Source organism: Pogoniulus pusillus, chromosome 21, assembly GCF_015220805.1.
Source record: "Pogoniulus pusillus isolate bPogPus1 chromosome 21, bPogPus1.pri, whole genome shotgun sequence".
Taxonomy (NCBI): Eukaryota; Metazoa; Chordata; class Aves; order Piciformes; family Lybiidae; genus Pogoniulus; species Pogoniulus pusillus.
This window is the reverse complement of record NC_087284.1, coordinates 12,924,742-12,946,880: the sequence shown is the minus strand read 5'-3', so window position 1 is coordinate 12,946,880 and position 22,139 is coordinate 12,924,742. Positions and strand designations below refer to the sequence as shown.

Genomic DNA, 22,139 nt, shown 5'->3' with positions numbered 1-22,139 from the left:
CATCAGGTGTTCTTCCTCAATAGTACCTGCTCTCTAGACCCTTCACCAGCTTCACTGCCCTCTCAACATGCTCCAGCACCTCAATGCCCTTCCTGCAGTGAGGGACTCAAAACTGAGTGCAGTATTCAAATTCTGGCCTCACCAGTGCTGAGCAGAGGGGACAATCACTTTCCTAGTCTCACTGGTCATGCTATTTCTTTTGCAAGGCAGGATACTGCTGGCCTTCTCAGCCATCTGGGCACACTGCTGGCTTACATTCAGCTGTCTGTCAACCAACACTCCCAAATCCTTTCCCAAGGGACAGCTTTCCAGCCACTCTTCCGTAAGCTTGCAGTGTTGTCTAGGGCTGTTGTGACCCAAGTGCAGGACCTGACACTTAAATTCCCTTGTCCAGATCACTGATGAAGATAATAAAAGAGAATTGGCTGAGCCCTGGGGAACACCACTTGTGAAAGGCTGCCAATTGTATTTAATGCCATTCACTACAACTCTTCGGGCTCAGCCATCCAGTTAGTTTTTCCCAAGCCATGAGTAGCCAAATGCTTAATATCTACTAAAAAGTGCAAAGCTAGTCATTCTCTGTACATCTACCATGAAATCCGTCCTGAAAATAAAGGTTCTGCATCCACCCCTGCGTAATCTTTATTTATGCACCTAGGTACACAGAAGTATAGAATCTATACTACTAGAAGACTCATCAAGAGTCACAGAAACATCCAGGTTGGAAAAGACTCTCAGGATCACCAAGCCCAATCTATAATCCCACTCTACAAGATTCACCTTAAACCATATTCCTAAGCACCACATGCAAACGACCCTTAAACACCTCCCTGGGCAGCTCATTCCACTTCCTGACCACTCTGTCCATGAAATTTTTTTTCCTAAAGTCCAATCTAAACCTACCCAGCCTCAGCTTGAGGCCATTCCCCCTCATTCTGTCTCAAATTACCTGTGAGAAGAGACCAGCAGTAGCCACTTCACAACATCCCTTCAGGTAGTTGTAGACAGCAATGAAGTCCCCCCTCGGCCTCCTCTTTTTCAAACTAAACAGCCCAGCTCACTCAGTCACTCCTCATAAGATTTATTCTCTAGGCCTTTCACTAGCTTCGATGGCCTCCTCTGGACCCTCTCCAGCACCTCCACATCTCTCTTGTATTGTGGTGCCCAAAACTGAACACAACACTCAAGGTGTGACCTCACCAAAGCCAAGTACAAGGGGACATTCATCTGCCTACTCCTGCTGGCCACAGCATTTTTAACACAAGCCAGGATGCCATTGGTTTTCTTGGCCACCTGGGCACACTGCCGGCTCATATTCAGCTGCCTATTACAATCCCCAGATCCCTTTCTGCCAGGCAGCTCTCCAGCCACACTGCCCTAACCCTTTAGCATTGCTTGGGGTTGTTGTGACCCCAAGTGCAGGACCTGACATTTGGCCTTGTTGAAACTCATCCCATTAATGTAGGCCCATTGATCTAGCCTATCCAAGTCCCTCTGAAAAGCCTCTCTACCCTCATTCAAATCAACAATGCCACCTAACTTGGTGTCATCTGCAAACTTATTGATGACTAGCATGAAACAATCTGATGAAAATTTGGATGATGACTATGAAACATGTATTTAGTCTTAGAAGCAATGATCAATATTATTAGAAGGGAATAAATACTTCTTTGAAATACTTGCAACAATGATGTGGTTTCTTTATGCATGAAAAGTTCATTTGACAAATGACATGTAAAGCAGAAAAGGATTATGAAGGTACAATTTAAATTTATCTCTGCCAGATGGAAAGGAGTCATCACTGAAGATGATGTACTGCACAAAGTACCATTCTGGCATATCACTTGGGGAACACTATGGAATCTAAATGAGATCTACAGACTTAGATTTAGGCAGCACAATTTTGTATGGCAACGTATTGCCTATTCTGTCTTCTCTCTTCAGACCATGGAATTAGCAATTATTAAAAAATTTGGGACAAACAAGATCACCAGAAAACGACAGCTTTTGACAGTCATACACAGGAAATAAAGATAAAATTTGAAAGCAAAGTAAAAAAATAAAACCAAACCCAAAACATTTTTCTGTTAGCAAGTAAATAAACAATTAATTGGTCCAAGTTAGAGGAAACTACAAAAAGGTAAAACCAGACTAATCTGAGTTGCTTAAAGAAGTAAATTTTTCATATTTGTTTTTTTGAATGCTTATGTTTGGCATGCCTATCATGAGCCACTGTATCTAATGCAACAATCCTTACTGCCCCTTAAGTTCCCAAAGCAATTAGAAAAAGGGGTAAAACCAATAGAAGATCAGATGGAACAAATAAACTTAACAGTGGCAGCCGATTAAGATGTTTTCTCACATACACATCTCCAACCTGCACAATGCAGTTGTCATAAATTCTATATTGAGAAATCAAATCAAGTATTCTCCTCTTCCACCAGGGCAATCAATGCATGCAACAAGAATGATCATCTAACTCCTCATCCACTGCACTAATAACCAAAACACAAGCTTACACACTATTTGATAGCAAATAAATCTTTAAAAATTAAAAAATTAGGAACAAATATATTTTTTCTGATCAGGTAAAGCACTTCTTTAAATCTCACCAGAAACAGAAAAAAATACTAAATATTCCTTTGTTAAAGTATGCTCTAGCATCAGGCTACACTTCAGAGTCAGGATTTTAGTTTTCTTCATTTTCCTTCTGTGTCTGCTCTCAAAGCACAGAAATGGTGAAAGCCAGAAATGATGCTTGAGTAAGATATCTTAAAAAAACATTGGCATTCAGACGACTACTACTAAAATCAACTGACACATAGTAAAATGTATTCACTCATTTCTAGTGACAAGGACTCTTTACTATCTCCTACATATCCCTACAAAATTTTGTAGCTGGGTAGACCTTTTTCATCACAAAAAATACCCAAGAAAACAGTGACGTGTCTGAAACAGATATGGATGGTACTAAGAGCTTCCTAGGAAGTATAGCTTCAGGATGGAAGCATTTTATCTTATGCCATAAAGCTCCAACTTGGTAAGCACAAAAATTGGCATGAAAGTGGTCTTCTAAATGATTCAGTGAGCTGCCTTGGCAATGCAAGAGCTGCCCTAGAAGACTGGAGGGATACAAGGAGTTTTCTGCAAGCAGAAACAGCACATGTTCAGTAGGAGGGTGAAGAGAAGGGAAGAACTGTGCTTGACTGGAGAAAAGAACAGGAAACAAACCAGCAGGATTTAATGCTAATGTACATGCAAACTAGCAAGACTAGAGAAAACAAGGGTGGGATCTAGACTTCATATAACAATACCTGTACCTTGATCAATGGATTTAAAACAAAAAGAAATATTAAAAAAACAGAGATAAGCATACAGAAAAACAATTAATAATCCCTGTCTCCCACCCCTCAAACACTAGGCTTTAGTAGATATTGTGGAAAACATCTTGGATTGGTGAATTTACTTTGAAACCAGTACTCAGAATGATAAAAGGGGAAAAAATATCTGTTTGAACTGAAATAAAGTTGCTCTACTTAATAAGGAGACCCATTTCTGAAAATCAGTTCCCAAAAGTACCATAAGCTGTGTTTCAAAGGTTTAACGTTGACCGAGAGCACTTCCAAATTTTTCACATAGGAAGATTTTCTCCAAAGACTTGAAATATGTAGGATTTGAGTCTAAGCTTTGTGGTGGCTTTATTATAAAACTACGTTTTGTTAGATGCTTAAAATAACCACAGCTGCCAGAGTTTGTGCTCATCTCTGTTTTCATCCCTATACTGTCAATACACATAGAAAACTTTTCTGTTTTTTTTACTTCACAATAACACTTCTTGAAAATAATTCTTGTCTTAAAGGGAAAGTACAGACTCCTGAACCCCCACTTCATGTCAGAGTAAAAACCTCCAATATTAAAGACATGAAAACAGGATATGAATTCCAAACATAACACAACAAAACACACACAAACTTAACCAGCTGCACATTTTTCAAGTATCTATATCAGTAAGCATTCTTCTAGTAATAAGGTAGAGTTAATTTCTTACCTAAATAAATATAGTGGTAATGAGCAACCAGAAATTACCTGCATTTTTCCTGTTTTGTCTAGATCTGACCAGATGTAATCAGCTTATAACTACATTAAGTAGTTTGCTTAGCATTCTATTTATAAAACTGATTAGTTGCTGCTAAGTGGAGTAGACAACAGCTGAACACTATTCAGATGTTGAAAACAGAGGTTAGCAGAAGGGTAGAGGGAGCAAGGACAGCAGACAAATTACTGTATTTTAAGGGTACAAATTTTTTTTGCACACTTTACTTAGCATGCTACTTGGTTAAGTAGCACATATTTAAACATTTTTGTATTATTACTATTACATATTTAATTACTTAAGACTAAACAAGTGAATATTTAGTCATATTGACTGCTGTTGATTCTTCCCTGGATAGAGAGAGAAAATGGAGTTGCCCTGTTTTGGGAAAGAGAAAATCCAGACTGCAGGAAAATTACAAGTTCACTGCTAAGGTACTGGCCTGAGGTTAAGCTACCTGACCACGATGGGAAAACCTGTAATATGAGACATTGCTAGATGTGACAGATGACATAGTATGGCATTGTCAAAAGCTAAAGGAAGGACCATGAAGAATGGTTGGATTTGCCAACTAGTTAATGAGGAGTTAGAAGACACAGTCAAACTTCATAGAAAACTAAAGAAGGACCTATAAGGTATTTGAGACTTACTGGGAAGCAAAACTTGCAATACCAGCAATAATTCGGTAACAATATAGAAGGCTGAGATTCCCTGAATAATGGTATCAGAAATACCAATTTGAGTAGCAAAATTAGGACCAATAGGGGGGAAAAAAATTAGGGGTAGATTACTTATTTAGGAGAAGACTAGGATTAAAAATAAAATACATTAAATTACAAAAAAGACCTACAAGGATGGCAAAAACAGAAACACAAAAGAAAAATGCATGTGCTATGCAACGTGACCAGTGCTGTCTGGCACAATCCTGCCCTTGCTCATCTCATCCTAATCAAGACTATAAGCCAAATCAGTTGTTCCAACTGTACCATGAGTCAAACTTGCTTCCACAATCAAGAGAAGTGACAAGGGTGCCAGGGTGTTTCCCCTGTTGAACAGAACAGATCAAGTAATTTGGCTATCTCCATGTCAGTGTTGGCACCAGGGCTGTCAGCATTCACATCTACCCACCACTCCCTAATAGAGTCTGTCAAAGACTGTCTGACAAATTGCCTCAATTTAACTCTTCATGTCCTCCTTTATATAATGGACTTAATACTGCTTTTCTCATCTCCTGTAGTCAGTTATTTTGGGCACTTTAGTAACAAACCCAAGAAAGTCAACAGTTTAATCTACTTAAACTCATAATACTACCTCTCACTATTTTATCTTTCAGGTAAACATTAAGCTCAAGATTTGGAAGTTGTGACATTTCACACATACTGCTACAAGTTGAACTTTGATTCCCAGTACGAATGTCCTGTTTTTCAAGTTAGAGAACGTTAGGAGATGAACAGCTCATAGTATAGGAAAGGATATAACTGAAAGGAAAACAGAGCAAAACACAGTTCCTAACCTTATAAAGGGGAAAAAAAAATAATCCAAACCCCACGGGGCTAGGGATTAAAAGAAAAAACAAATTTTAAGTACTTAGTAACAGCAGCCCTTGCTCCAATAAGCACAAATGCATCTGAACAACAACAGAGTGACCATTTTCCAGTGCACACTCTTTGGTTATCATCATGAGTTACACTGACCTTGAATAAACTATTAAAAATGTGCAACTTCCTATCAAAGACTATTGTTTCTCTAAAAGATTAAAGGGGTTATATTACATACAGGGGAAAAAGTAGAAGAAGGCTTATATTTGTGATGATCTTATAGCAATTGTTTTATTTACCTTTTTGTTTTCTTGTAGTTTTCCAGCTGTAATGTCTGCATACATTTGTATCTTTCCAACTCACATTGTTCACATAGGTCCTCAAGACACAATAGATGATTCTCCATTTCCTCAAAGTCTGCCTCTAGCTGGGCTACAAGAAATACTTACATGAATATCAAATTGTATCAACAGATGGTCAACTCACCTGAACAGAAACAGGAATCCATAAAAGTACATAATTAACACAGTGCTAGCTATGCATACAGAAATGGTCTAGAAAGATACAAAATCTCAGTCCACATCTCAGACAGAGTGACAGCAGAGCCACGCTAAGGGTGGTCCATCTGAGGTTCCCTTTGTAGTAATATGCCTGGCCAGCATCTTGGTCTCATACCTACCCCAACTCATGCCGGGGAAGGATGCATCTGGATGCATTGCCACATTGTGGTCTATACTTCAGGAACAGAAGTATCAAGAACTCAGAACTTAGTCTTGCTTCTTGGGCACACTATCAGTTTAGCTCTCCCTGACTGGTATGAATCTAAGGTACAAAGCTGTGCTGGCCAAAACCAGTACTAACCTTAATTATTTATGTGAAGCAAGACTGAAGCATAACATGACAACTTTAACTTTTACATGACCTCATGACAACATAAAAGATGACAAGTTTAGTTTACTCTGAAGACAGAGTCTCCACAGATATGTAGATTTAGCTATTGTACATAGCCATGCACTTTAAAACATGCAAAAATTCTTAATCTCCTTTTCAATGGTAATTGCTTAAAGTCTCAACTTAAAAGAGATCATGCCTTGAGAAACCTGATCTTATCTCACAGCACACTCTGTTTTGAGAAGAAATTTGAACTAGAAAACTTCCGAGGTCTTATCTGATCACAGGGTGGTTTATCTCGGAAAGGACCTCAAAGATCATCCAGTTCCAACCCACCCACCCCCCCCCCCCCCCCCCCCCCCCCGCCATAGGCAGGGACACCTCCCACTAGAACAGGTCACTCAAGGCCTCATCCAACCTGGCCTTGAACACCTTCAGGGAAGGAGCATCCAAAACCTCCCTGGGCAATCTGGTCCAGTGTCTCACCGCCCTCACTGTAAAGAACTCTCCTAACATCTATTTTAAATCTCCCCTTTTCCAGTTTAAACCCATTTCCCCTTGTCCTTTCACTACAAGACCTTGTTCAGAGACATACCACCTGCTTTGCCATACTTGCTATTGAAATAGTATTAAAAGATAACAACAAAGAACAGGAAAATAAAAAGGATGAAGTGAATTCTAAAGGGCAACTGATTCCTAGCACTAGCATTTGAGCAGCCTCTAGTGGGAATTGCAGGAAACACTGTTGTCCTGAAGACAGGAATGAACACTTGAGTCTCGAAAAGACAATTCTACTTCACTGCCACATAGCTTTCAGAGTTCTTCTGTCTGAAGAGAAAGAAAACTTTGTTGCTTTCCACAAAAAAAGAATCGAAAAGCAGCTCCATAGCACCAGCTATGCCTGTGAATCAACACCTACCTCCCATTCCCAAATGACAATGCACTGTGCAACAAGAAGTTCCAAACAAACCTACATATTTAATCCATTTGAAACTGATGCCACAGTGCTTTGAATAGCTCTTAAGTATATTCAAAGATAAACAAGCTTATGCTTTAAAAAAAAAATAATTTCCAGTTTATAGTTCACAATGGTACCTAGAATGAATCTGCCCCAGAAAGTCAGCTAATGTTCTAAGGAACATCTGTAAGACTAGTACTTCTTTTCCAGCTCTTCAAGAGACCTTCATTTCGTGAAATCACAGAATCACAGCATGGTGGAAAGGGTTGGAAGGAACCTCTGGAGTTTATCTAGTCCAACTCTACTGCTAAAGCAGGTTCACCTGGAGCAGGTTGCCCAGGATCTTGTCCAGGTGGGCTTTGAATCTCTCCAGAGAAGACTCCATAACCCCCTCAAGCAGCCTGCTCCAGTCAGTGCTCTGGCTAAACAAGTTTTTCCTTATATGTAGGTGATTACGTTAACCTCTTTTTTTCCTCCAAGAGCTATCAATTGCTAGATGCTAACAAAAAAAGAAGCTGTTATTTAAGCAAAAAAACACAATTCAGAAGTTCAAGTTCAAATGTCAGGTCTTGTGAAAAACATTAATTAAAACAGTCTAGTCTTAAATTCCCTTTCACTTGATCAATATCTACTAGTCCCTAAATCCTGACATAAGCCACAATTAATAAATAGATAACAATAAACTAATGACTTCTCTTTCTCAAAGTTACTCATGTATTGCCCCAAGAGACAAGTCTATGGGCTGTTACTCACTGAATTTTTTTCTCCTGAAAGTACTATTTTAGAGGCTGTCTACAAACTGATTAAGCAACCTAAAAATTAAATTCTATAATCTCAGAATACTGTATGCTATTGGAATTATGTTGCATTATCTAAACTGGAAAAAAATCATTGTCATTTTTAATCAAGAAATGGAATAATAATTATACTTAATTAAAACATATTTTCTTACTGCAAAATGAGTACCCAAAATCATAGAATCAACCAAGTCAGAAGAGACCTCCAAGATCATCCAGCCCAACCTACCACTCAGCCCTATCCAATCAACTAGATCATGGCACTAAGTGCCTCATTCAGTCTTTTCCTGAACACCTCCAGAGACAGCAACTCCACCACCTCCCTGGGCAGCCCATTCTAATGGCAAATCACTCTCTCTGTGAAATATGGATTATTAATTTATTAAAATATGGATTATTAAATTCTTGAAGTAGTTCAAATGTTACCAAACTCAAAATCTCATAATGAGAAGGATAATCTTGTAAATCTTGTAATGAAAAAGATATTATAATCACTGTGACCTTCTACTTTGCAATTTTTTACATTTCCTTAATGTCTGAAGAGGCCATTAAGATGACTTTAATCCCACTTCTGAAACAAAGAGTACATGTCTTTTTTTACAATATATTTGTGCTTCTCTGAACAAATTGGAATGAGTTTTACAAAGCTAGAAAATGTTAACTTTCATACTGAAACTAAGGCACATCCTTCTGCTCAAGATACAAGGATACCCTCCTTCAGCAGCACAAAAAGTTTATTTCCCTAATAGATTTACACACTCATCTCACCAATACATGGAAAATCCTAAGCAACCAACCAAAAACCCATAAATCAAAGGCTAGGAAGCAATTACTTTTATTTCTGTAAAAGCCTTATTGTCTTCCAGTCTGATTTTCTTCCCAGTCTCACTAGTCTAAATATTTTCACCCTACATTAAATGTGTCACCTAGATTCATGATCAGCCTTTCTGAAACCAGTATCAAGTTGATGGCTAACATTAGATGTTTAAAAAAAGCAGTGAACCTTGGCTTTGGATCAAGGTTTGTGCACACTAATTTGCTGCAATCAAACCAGATATTTAAGAAAAAACATTTCTTCTCAAACATGAAGCATTTTTCATACTGAGACAAATATGTCAGGTGCATATTTTTGGTATCTCAAAAATTAGCCCAAATGATGACCCAAATTCTGGACTTGGACAGGGAAATAACTGTCCTTTTTACTTTCACACAGACTGTTTTTTTCTTCAACATTTTCAACAGTAGTTACGAGTTATTGTGTAACAAATTCATCAAAGACACAGACTCTTTAACTGACACGAGGGGATGACTGATAACATGAATACCTAAGTTAAATAGCTATTTCCAAGAGTACTCATTAAAATGTATCTTGTAACTCACAGCAAAAGCTGAAGAATCTGTACATTGCTCATACCAATTCTAAGTAGGTCGCTAAAAGGGCTCGTGACCTACAAGGAGTGTCTGAGGAAGCTGAGGCTGTTCAGTCTGGAGATGAAGAGGCTGAGAGGAGACATCATTGCTCTCTACAACTACCTGAAGGGAGGTTGGAGTGAGGAGAGGAACAGCTTCTTCTCCTTGGTGTCAAGCAACAAGACTAGAAGAAATGGTTTCAAGCTGCACCAGGGGAGGTTCAATCTGGATATCAGAAAGTATCTCTTCATGGAGAGGGATATCAAACACTGGAATGGTCTATCCAGGTCAGTGATGCAGTCACCACTCCTGGATGTTTAAGCAGTGCACAGACCTGGCGCTTCAGGACATGGTTTAGCACTGACCTTCCAGTACTGGGTTGAGGGTTGGACTGGATGATCTTGAAGGTCTCTTCCAATCTGATGTTTTCTGTGAGTTTTGCTATCTGAAATTTCTTTTACCAAAAGCAGCCAAGGTTCCCTATCTACTTTCAAAATGAAATCATTACCATACTTATTAGAAATATATTGTGTCACAACACAGAACTATTACTTTTCCAAAATGATGATTAGCCAAATTATATCTTGAACATACAATCCAGGATACAGCAAATCAGAATTCTATTTTTGCCCCCTCTCCCCCTTATTTTCCTCCCATTCTTTTTCCAGAACGTTTCACTTATCTTTAAAATTCACAGCCATAGTACATTTATAAACCATTTACATTTATAAAAGGCAGATAGTTCAGAGTTCTAAAAACTAAAACCAGTGAGCAGAATGTTGCAGCAATTTCTGCAAAATCACTTTTAGAAGTTTTGATGTTGAATCTGGGACAAATTATACCTCTCTCTTCAAACCAAGCCTGTAAAACTTATCAGAAAAAAAATATTCAAAAAACCTCAGAGTGCCTGGAATGAACTAATAAAAACCTCTAGGTGATTTACCTGAAATTCCACATAAGGTCAGGCTAGAAGATTTGGTTCAAATCTCAGTCTTAGCAGTAAGTTTAAAAATCCATTAGCTTACCCATGCAGACTGCTTAACACTTTCTTAAATCCTGCTTGTAGAGTAACAAAAAAATACTGTAGAGACAGTGAGAGCTCTCCAAGTAATTCTACAATCAGAGTGAGATTAATTCTAGTTCATAAAACTGTAACGTTAGCAATGGGAAGGTAAGCCCAGTTCATCAGCATTTATAGTATTCACAGTTATGAGCTACAAAACCCCATTCCAACAGGTTTTAATAATTTGCTTATCTGTGGGCTACAACTGCACTGCATCATTTTGTGCAGGAGGATATTAAAATAAGTATTAAAAAAAATCCTTATTTGAATTGGTATTTCCTCCAAAAATAACAGAGCTTTTCAAAAATCCAACATTATATGGTTACCACACATGATAAAACCCTTACCAAATAAGGTGGTGTAAGAAAATTGTAATAAAAATATATAAATGCATTCCTTGGTTCAGAAATAGCCAAGTTATTGCCAGCCTACCTAGGAACAAAAGCCTATTTGTGCATATCCACTGAGCATGAAAGAATGAGAAATTAGCCTTTGAACACAGAAAATAACCCTTGTCCTCATATCAGATGCCAGCACACAAATCCAGCCCACTCCACAAAAAAAGCTGCAATTACATGAAGAATTTTCTGCTTACTTTCAACCTGGAAAATGGTAGACAAAGTCCTTGGGGAAGTTGACTACTACAATCCATGCACATGCAGCATTCTTTCAAAACTTTAATTTGACTTTGAGGCTCAGTAACACTAACAGTGTTTAAAAGGCTGAGGTCTATTAAATTCTGCCCAATATAATTTTAAACAGCAAATCAGTTTGGTATGAGAAGTTTCCAGAAGTAGTGCACTAAAGGATTATCTTTTAATCTTTTAAATTAAATCAATAGGTTAAATTCGGTGAAGTTCCAAAAAACTGAACCCATGTAGCAAACATGAGGTATTTGGTAACCTTAACATGAAGCATCGATAGCTTCACCCAGTGTGGTACCACTTCAGATTAGCCTAACCTTGTACACTAACAAATTACAGAAGCTACTCCCAGTGAAAGGTTTCTGCCTTGAAATTATCCCTAGCCAAATACATTACTTGCTTCTCTTCTCCCAGTCAAATGATAATTTCAAACAAATGATTACGTAAGATGACAGAGACTGAAAGTGAAGCAGCTACATGGAGAAGTGCTTACACTTTTCACAAATCTTAAAGAATTCACAATAATTTCCAACTGTTCACACCAAAACATGAAGCACCCATAACATTACTCTTTTTCCCCAACAGTGACACACAATATTTTAATGGTTGGGAAAGCAATGGCTACCAATTTTGCTCTTTTACAAAACCAGTTTAAGAACTGTTAAAGAGGATGTGTTTGAGAAGCAAAACAAAGTTTTATGATTGCAATGTTCTCAACAGCTGAGCTTCAGTCTAATCCTCTGTACTGACATGAATGCTTGTCACATCTAAAAATCCTTACCTAGATTTGCTGTGAGGCATTCCAGATCTGCTAAAAACCCAGGTATTTGCTGGAGCTGATCTTGCAGTTCCATCAGACTGTTCCTTTTCTTCTCCCAGTGGGCAGAAAGCATCACAACTTCACTATCCACCAGCTGAAACAAACATTTTCTTTACTTTACTTGCAAATTTATGAACTTATTTATAAGCATCTCAATTAATTTTTGTCATTCCCACATCTGCAAGTGTAAGGTTAATAGAGCAACCTTATAGAACTCTAACTTCTGTATTTCTCAAGTAAATATGCAACGTGGTCAAGAAAGCCCTTGTATTACAAAAAACTTAAGAGTAAAATGCTCTGATCAAAACAAAAGTTATTTATCAATATATTACTCAATATAAGAAATATTTTACAGGTACACTTAAAAGTTTTGTCGATATAGTACAGTGTCTATAAAAACCAGAAAGATCAGAAGATTACAGGTAACAATTTCTACTACGCATTCTTCCTCCTGCACACAACTGCAGCACAAAGCTGTATCAGCAATCTGGATTCCTCAGGTTTTTTACAACTTAGGTGCAGAAACAGAAGCAATGGACAGAAGCTCTCCAAGATTTAAAATTTGACCCATTTCAGACAGATTTTTTTTTAGAAAAATGACAATGTCACCCATTTCCAAATTCCTTCAGGTACCTATCCCTGTTGAAAAGCCATCCTGTTGTACCAAGCAAGGTCAGGAAATTTATTCCAAAGCTTGGTACCCAGTGAAACACTTCAGAAGACCAACATTCTTAATACAACTGAAGCCAAGACTATTTTTGAGACTGAGATATTGGATTTATATCAGCTAAACAGTAAACAAAAAAAACCCAACGCCATGAGATGATGGCACAGCAGAAGAACATTTCAGTCTAGAGACATTATAATTTTAGCTGCATTCAATTAACCTAAAAGCAGCATTTTTAGAATAATTTTGTAGATGGTACTGGAAGTTAGCATCTATAATTTAACATGGTAAGAACGCAGGAAGCAATTAAAGCTTGACATTTTCACCTTCCTTTCTCTACTCAACATTTATAAATCAGACATCAGTAATTCATCTGCTACTTGCCAGTACCAGAAAAAGGATGCTGGACAAGTGGACCTTTAGGCCTGGTACAGTACAGTTTATCTTGTGTGCCTACACAATTTTAATCTAATTGAACCCTGTATTCTCTACCTTTCTGTAGAAGAAACAAGCAAGAAACCACAAGCAATATTTATTCTGGATTCTCCCAAAAGTAACCATCTGAATTTCATGGAAATGTCAAGGACTTTTTAGAAGTTTTTTGTTTTGATTTTCCCAAGTAGCCACAATATATAAGAAGATTACACAGGTTTTATACATATGAGCCCTCACACTGTTTTCTGAACTACAATTTTAAAAGCAAATTATTGAAAATACTATAAAATTTCAAGCAAGTAATTTAAGATATCTTAAAAAAAAAAAATCAAGAGTAGTACAGCATACAAAGCTGGTTGAGAGAACCTCATCTCTTTAATATAGAAGGATTTCAATCCAAAAGATGGAAAATTATGGGCCATGTTATTATGCAAGAGAAGACCAGGAAACAAATATTTTTTACTCTTACTACATCTCTTCAAAATACATCAAACAAGAGGCTTTTATACATTGGCAAAAGATACAGAGAAGACACTGTCTCCCACTGCAGCCTTATGAAGAAACTGTTCATGGCTTGGATGAGTAGACACTGCTGGGCTGGAAAGTGGTTGGATGGCAGAGCCCAAAGAGCGGGGGTGAACAGAAGTAAATCCAGTTGGCAGCTGCTCACAAACAGTGTTCCACATGGCTCAGTTTTGAGGCCAGTCTTGTGTAATATCTTTATCAATGATCTTGATAATGGAATTGAGTGCATCTTCAGTAAGTTTGCAGATAACACTAAATTGGATGGAAGTGCTGATCTGCTTGAAGATAGGAAAGCTCTGCAAAAGGAGCTGGAGTGGCTGGATTGATGTGACAGTGTAATTTGTATGAGGTTTAACAAGGCCAAGTGCCACATCCTTCAGTTGAGCTGCAACAATCTCGTGAAATAGTACAGACTTAGAAGAGAGCACCTGGAAAACCGCCCAGCAGAGGACCTAAGGGTACTGGTTGACAATCAGCTGAACATGAGCCAGCAGTGTGTTCAGGCAGCCAAGAAGGCCAAAGACCCTAACCTGCCTTGAGAAGAGTGAGCAGCAGGAGTAGGAAGCGACCGTCTCTGTACTCAGCACTGCTAATGCCACACCTCAAATACCGTGTTCAGTTTTGGGCACCTTGCTATATGGAGGATGCTGAAGTGCTGGAGCACATCCAGAACAGCAATGAAGCTGTTGAAGCTAGAGAACAAGTCTTAAGAGGACCAGCTGAGAGAACTGGGATTATTTAGTCTGGAGAAGAGCAGGCTGAAAGGGGACCTCATTGCTCTCTAAAACTCTCTGAAAGGAGATTGTAGTGAGGTAGGTCTTCATCTCTTCTCCCTTGTATCAAGTGATGAGAGGAAATAGCCTCAAATTGCAACAGAGAGGTTTAAACTGCACGTTACAAAAAATTTATTTACTGAAGGAATGGTCAGGCATTGGAATAGAGTGCCCAGGGAGATGGAGTCACTGTTCCTGGAGGTGTTCAAAAAACGTGTAGACATAGCACTTTAGGATATGGTTTAATGAACAAGGTGGGTTTAGGTCAATGGGTCAGATTAATGGATTTTAGAGGTCTTTTCCAGTTGAAACAATTCTATGCTTCTATAAAGCCTCCTAAGGAAACCAGAAGAGCCAGGGAAGATGCAGCTGGTCAGAGTGAAGGTTTCAGCCAGAAGAGAGAACTCCGCAGCTCAGTCTTGTTCCACATTGTGGCCATCCAGCTTACATTCTCTGGCAGGTCTGGTGCAGAGCTCCTGAATAGCAGAGCAATGCATCACTAGCAGTTGCTGGAAGTTTTCTTTCCCCACATTCCAGAAATAAACCACACAGCTTGACACACTACTTCCAGGGCAGAAAAAGAAAACCTAATAATTGGAGAAAGCACTGAAACTTCTGGATCTTGTCAGCCAGACAAGTCAAATCTTGCCATTTCCTGTCCACTAGGAGAAGGCAGCAAACAGAACCAGTGCAACAGCCCTACCCTGACACTAACCACCAACATGGTTCAACTCCAAACAGCAAGTGTGCTTGCCCCTACTCTTCTTTTAAAGAGCTGCTGTAGTAACATGCAATATAATTTTGCAATTGTTGACATGGTGTGATGTTATTTAATGTTTGCATTACATTACTGTCTACATTACTACTTACTCTTTACAATGCCATTTATTTGCAATGTTAAGATTTCTCAGGCTGTCTCAAAATAATATTTCTAGCTAAGTTAAAGTATTTCAAATAATCATAGAAGAGTGCAGAAACACCACACAGATTTCTGGACATGTCATATTTTTAACATCAACTTCTTGTCACATTATGACGAAGCTGTACTTCTAAATATGCTTCTCTAACCTAATATAATCAAGAGAGAAACAGAAGTGCAATATAAAATATTTTTGAAGTGAAAGTAGTGATTGCATGTATCTGAACAAAGGACAGAAGACAATAAATTCTAGGTGTCCATGTATCGAGGGAAAACTGCTTTAAAAGCAGTAGGAAATTCTCCCGGATGATGTTGAAGTATCAAAAAGCAAACACAGAAATGAACTTCAGATCATTCTTGTTAGACAGTATTTTTTGAGAAACGATCACAGACACAGAGAACTTCCAGTTTTACAAGGTCTGTATTTAATGGTCTAAGAATACTAACTGGAGGATGAGTATCATCCAATCCGTACGAGCTGTCAGACACAAGGAAATGGATATTCCGACCCATTTCGTCAGCTGCCTGTCAAATGTTGTCTTAGAACCGCAGTAGAAATGAAAAACCACACAACAGTGCAACTTGGCAATTTTTCCCCCAAGCAGCAATATAGACCATTACTTTTTCATTATACTGGTTGCACTGGTTTCAGGTGAAGTTTATTTTCTTCATAGTAGCTTGTGGGAAAATAAAGCAAGACTGGCAAGGATGACAGCAAACACACTGAAGTGACTTCCAGCTGGGGGGTTGAAGAACACATATCATATTGTTTTGTGTGCCTGGTAAGTACATCTGTGTTTAGACAATGGGCCTGTGATGAACTCAGGTACTTTAATAAACATGTTTGAGACTGTTGCCCTGTCGTGGGAAAGATCAAAGCACAGTGGAAAAAATACACCAGTTGCTCTGAGCAACCTGGTGCAGTTGAGGATGCCCCTGCTGACTGTGTGGGTGGGGGAGTGAACTAGATGACCTTTGGAGGTCCCTCCCAGCCCAGGCCATTCTATGATTCCACAAAAAAAAACTTGTTATACAGGAGAAAGCAGCAGGTTGAGAAGCTTTTCCACTCTTTAGCACTAAAAAAGCTCCACACTGCCTGCATCTTCACTTGCGTGCCTCTGGCTGGGTGATGCTAGAGAGGTCCCCCAGTTCATGATGTAATGAGAATAAGTTTATTCTTTGCATTTCACCCATACTTTTGTGATTATTCTGTGTCCTGTCTGTTGGCTCACATACAGCCCACTCGGTGCTCTGGTTTGCATTGCTAACAAAAAGCATGTTGGTAACAAACCAGTGTTTTGGATATTGCTGAGCAATGCTTGCACATCTCCCTTCCCCACCAAGTAGGCTGGGAGTGCAGAAAAGGTTTGGAAGGGGACACAGCCAGAACAGTAAGCACAATAGTTTCCAAACCAAATGGTATCTAAAGGGATATTTCATACCACGTAACATCATGCTCACTGATAAAAACTACAGGCTTGGTCTTCCAAAGTAACCACTGCCCATACTGGCTGGGCATTAAGACTGCTTGTGGGATGTTGAAAGATTTTTTTTCTATCAGTTGTTTTCCTATTGCCCTTCAATTATTAAACTCTCGTTATCTTGAACCGTTCCTCCTATGGGGGAATGAACAAGGCTGTGTGGGTGCTTACCAAGTAGTCAGGGTCAACCCGGTACAGGTACTAAACATTTATGTTAAAATTAGTTACACATTTGAAAATATTTCAAGAGTGGCATTGTTATTTTTTTCTTACCTCCCCAGCTTTTGCACAATCTTTGGCTCCTTTGTGAAGGGCAGCCCAAGCATCTTCATATCTGAGAAGAAAAATAAATTACTATTCTCAGTGTGTCTCCTTGACAAGGGAAGAGGATTTCACAGATGCCACTGTGCTTGTATTTACAGAGAATACCAGAAATGACACAGCTAAAAGAGCTGCTGAGTTCTTTCTGATATTTACTGTTCCACCAATCGATTAAGTAATATTTTCTTTCTAAGAAGTAGTGATTCATGTTTTTTAAACCTATCAGCTCCTATTAAGAGCTAAATGGATCCAGTAATACGTAGAAGACTACACATAAAAGCCTTAGGCACAACTGGGAACTCAAGTTTTCATTAAGAAATTAAAACAATTAACAAGATTGTAATCACACATCTCCACCCAAAATTAGAGAACAGGTTTGTTTGTTTTTAAGCTAGAAATACAAAGGAAATTTATCACGCAGATAGCTTCTGTCGCTCTTTGGGAGGCCTAGGTTCCCCTAAGAGCACTAGAGAGACAAAGTCCTCCAGAAAGAGACAGAGAGTCCCAGGGGACAGACCTGGTCATCCTAGGATATTGTAGCACTGTGTTCTATTCCACTTTCCGGTGTCACTGCTTACAAGGCCGTGCCTGGCTGATATGGCTCTCCTCCCTGCCTCTCCTCTCCCCAGGAAGGGCACACGTATCATGGCTTACAAGGCCGTGCCTGGCTGCTATGGCTCTGCTCTGCTCCCTGCCTCTCCTCTCCCCAGGAAGGGCACACGTACCATGGCTTACAAGGCCGTGCCTGGCTGCTATGGCTCTGCTCTGCTCCCTGCCTCTCCTCTCTTCACTCTCCCCAGGAAGGGCACACGTATCATGGCTTACAAGGCAGTGCCTGGCTGCTATGGCTCTGCTCTGCTCCCTGCCTCTCCTCTCTTCACTCTCCCCAGGAAGGGCACACGTATCATGGCTTACAAGGCCGTGCCTGGCTGCTATGGCTCTCCTCTGCTCCCTGCCTCTCCTCTCCCCAGGAAGGGCACACGTATCATGGCTTACAAGGCCATGCCTGGCTGCTATGGCTCTCCTCTGCTCCCTGCTCCCTGCCTCTCCTCTCCCCAGGAAGGGCACACGTATCATGGCTTACAAGGCAGTGCCTGGCTGATATGGCTCTGCTCTGCTCCCTGCCTCTCCTCTCCCCAGGAAGAGCACACGTATCATGGCTTACAAGGCAGTGCCTGGCTGCTATGGCTCTGCTCTGCTCCCTGCCTCTCCTCTCCCCAGGAAGGGCACACGTATCATGGCTTACAAGGCAGTGCCTGGCTGCTATGGCTCTGCTCTGCTCCCTGCCTCTCCTCTCCCCAGGAAGAGCACACGTATCATGGCTTACAAGGCAGTGCCTGGCTGCTATGGCTCTGCTCTGCTCCCTGCCTCTCCACTCTTCACTCTCCCCAGGAAGGGCACACGTATCATGGCTTACAAGGCCGTGCCTGGCTGATATGGCTCTGCTCTGCTCCCTGCCTCTCCTCTCTTCACTCTCCCCAGGAAGAGCACACGTATCATGGCTTACATGGCAGTGCCTGGCTGCTATGGCTCTGCTCTGCTCCCTGCCTCTCCTCCCGTCACTGCCATGGCCTGTGCTGGGGAGACTGCTTCCTAGCTTGAAGGGAATTTGAGACGCATCATGTGGCCTACTGAGGCCTTGTAGGCCGGAGGTGGGGAGGGCAGTTTTGGCCTACTCTCAGGCCTGCTGCGGGCGGAAAGGGTGAAGGATTCTAGAAGGTTTTAGTTGGATAGACTTGGCCTAGTTTGTAAATGTATTGATTCTACCTGATCACCTTCTGTACACATGTACCTGTAAATAGAAACTCCCTTTGAACTTCAAATTGGTATGCAGTGTTTTCATTTTCAGTCCCCAGAAGGAGTAAATACCAGTTCTGTCCTTCAGGCCCATGTGTCTCACGGCCCTAAACGGGGACAGAAATTAACAGACTCCCTCTGGAGAGCTGAAGGAAAGAAATTGGGGCCCATGATGGGCACTGATCAATTTCTGTCTCTATATGGGCCACCAATTTCTGTCTTGGGTTTAGAGAGCAGACAGAAATGATTATTTTACTCTCAAAAGAGTTAAACAAAAATGCTCTTGCTGGAGAGGAGTACAGAAAAGTGTATTTAAAGAGGAAAACACAGAATACATGAATCCTTAACACCTAATGCAGATACAAGATACACGAAAATTCCCCCACACTTTCCCCCCCAACCAAGCTAAATCACAAAACCCCAGTTGTTGTTTTCTCCCCATCATTGTCTCCCCTTAGGCCCAAACAGGTCTGATCACGCAGCAAGAATTTCACTGCAGCCTTGGAGGCTACAGATAGGTTACTCCCTCATTAGTTGCCACATAAGACTCCCCCTGGAGAGCCACAGGGAGGGAGAGAGAAAGATCTGGATCTGATGCCCACTTATAAAGCGACAGCAAGATTAAGGGACTGAATAACAAAAATTACTATTTGGCCCAGATTCCCTTAAGAAAGCCATAGGAGAACATCCAGAACAAATTATTATTGATACCACAATTTTCTTCTCATTGTCTTCATGCAATAACATTACTTCTGAAATTCTAAGCAGCAAATGTTAATAAAGAAATTGCAAGTCATACCTGCTCAGTAATTCTGTTCCAGCAGAAAACTCTGGCACACCCTGAAAAGTTCTACAAAACAAATTGTAGATATACAGAAGTTAAGGAATAGAATGCTGTTATAAAAAGTGTTCACATACCTCCATGCTTGACAATATGCTGAGCACAGAAATACTCCCTACTGTTCACTTTCACAATTATTTCCTTAATTCTGGCTTTAAAATGCCTCTCACAGTGTATCTTACAAGAACATTCCAAAGACAGGGTTGGGATTTCCCCCCCCTTTTATTTTATGTTAGCCTATTATTACCTCTTTTTAACAACATCTATTAAAACCAACTTTAAGATACGGCTAATAAACACACAGGATGAACATTGCTTTAACACAGAATAGTGGACAGAAAGACTCTAAAAATAAGACTGCTACACAACTTCTTTACTTATCTCAGTAAAGAGATTGTGTTTAATATATTCTACATAAAAAATACTTAGCCAGTTTTATGCTGTGATGATTTATTGGAAGCATAAACACATTCACGTGGAAAACGTCTTTATTTTTAGCTATTGGATCTTTGAACATCTAATTTCAGGTTATGTCTATCAGCTTTGAGTTCCCACCACATACCAATCTTCTTGATAATCCCTTCATAGGTAATGACACATTACTGTTAAGTGTCTGCAAAGTCATCTATTCTTTAGGCTGAACAAACCTCAGTGTCCAGGTGAGCTCTAGCTTTCCTTAGCCAATTCCTGCATGCCGAAAGTTACAAGGAGGGTATCAAGAAATTACTCCTAAGTCCTCCTGTGTTGTACTTTCAGTATGTATAAAGTAAGTTAAATAGCCTCATGAGAACGGAGGTTAAATGATACAGAGAATTCCTTAAATTAAGAAGGCATCATCCATTCCTTGATGAAATGGTTAGTTGTAAACGTCCATCTGATCACCACCTCTGGTGACTCACAAGGCTTCAGTCAACTTTACAATCAAAGTAATCTACATTTGTCCCAGAACTCTACCAGCAAACTAGAAGTCACTTGCATTTCCTTACTTGTGATGATCCAATTGGTTTGTCCAGTGCTTTTCTCAAAAAGTGGTAGATATTTACAGTACACCAGACAGACCAAAATATTATGGACTGGAAAAATACAGAGAAATCATCTGCCTAAAATAGTTTTATTTAAACTACCCATTGCTGGTTTAGTTTCTGCGTCTTCTTGATACAACCAATCTTCCATTAAAAACCTTTATATGCAAACCACTAAGCTTCAGAACTTAATACAGCATGTTTCAGATAGCTTATTTTTGTTCAGGGCTTGTTTCAAAACTGTGTTTTAGCAAGAACATGCTTTACACTTGAGCATATTTGAAGAAGCAACATTCACAGACATCACTTACAAACCTTAAGCAGTCTTTCCCAGATTGAAAGAATGAACAATATATTAAAATATAGAGGATAAAGAAAACCTATGACAATTCTAATACTTTCTTGAAATAGTTCTCCATTATACATATATTTTTCCATAATAAAAAGGCACATACTGCTATTCTTACACTAATAAATTGAATCACTGTTTTCGTACATGAGATTTAGAGATCGTAAACACATCCATTTCAATATACTGCAATGAAGTACTACAATAATACTGAATAGTCACATAATCTAAATAGTGACTTATAGATTGATTCATCACCATCAGAAATTACTTGGGCCTATCAATGGCAGTCCTGTTAAGCCTTTCAGTTGTCACAAGAATGTACTGTAAAGTTACATGCATGTGTTCTTGTAACTGGCTCATATATATGGGCCACTTTCAAATTCTTTAACGAGAGCATCCTAGGTCAATACTATACACTAAGACATGCAGAAGTACCTCTGTCTGCTTTTTTTTGCTTCTCTTGATCTGTCACCCAAAGTCTTCAACCTATAAATCAAAAGACAAAACTGTCAGACATGCCTAATACAAATAACAGGTAACTTGTATGAACATATAATTGTTAACTCCAGTCTATTACAATTAATTGTGTTTCAGCTTATTTCACAAATCAAATTTCACTTCATTTCATGCAGACTGTCATATGAAATTATTTCCACCAACATTGTTCGTAAATTACTAGATTTTTCTACAAGTAGATAAAGCAATTGGGTCTGAAAAGTTTAATAGAAGCTATATATTAAAGTCATCCAGCTCTTGATACTCTTTCCTCAGATGACAGGTATTAAACACCTG

At 39.4% G+C, this 22,139-nt stretch overlaps 1 protein-coding gene across 3 annotated transcripts in view; it reads right to left on the bottom strand.

The window, feature by feature from the left end:
• Positions 1 to 22,139, bottom strand: part of DTNBP1 (dystrobrevin binding protein 1) — a 70,141-nt gene that overhangs the window by 44,779 nt on the left and 3,223 nt on the right. For all 3 annotated transcript variants that reach the window (XM_064160995.1, XM_064160997.1, XM_064160998.1), the window contains exons 2-6: positions 21,783 to 21,833; positions 19,932 to 19,982; positions 17,288 to 17,348; positions 12,176 to 12,308; positions 5,931 to 6,063 (exon numbers count right to left, since the gene is read on the bottom strand). In XM_064160995.1, coding sequence (XP_064017065.1) covers positions 5,931 to 6,063; positions 12,176 to 12,308; positions 17,288 to 17,348; positions 19,932 to 19,982; positions 21,783 to 21,833 — 429 coding nt within the window. The remainder of the gene's footprint in view (positions 1 to 5,930; positions 6,064 to 12,175; positions 12,309 to 17,287; positions 17,349 to 19,931; positions 19,983 to 21,782; positions 21,834 to 22,139) is intronic.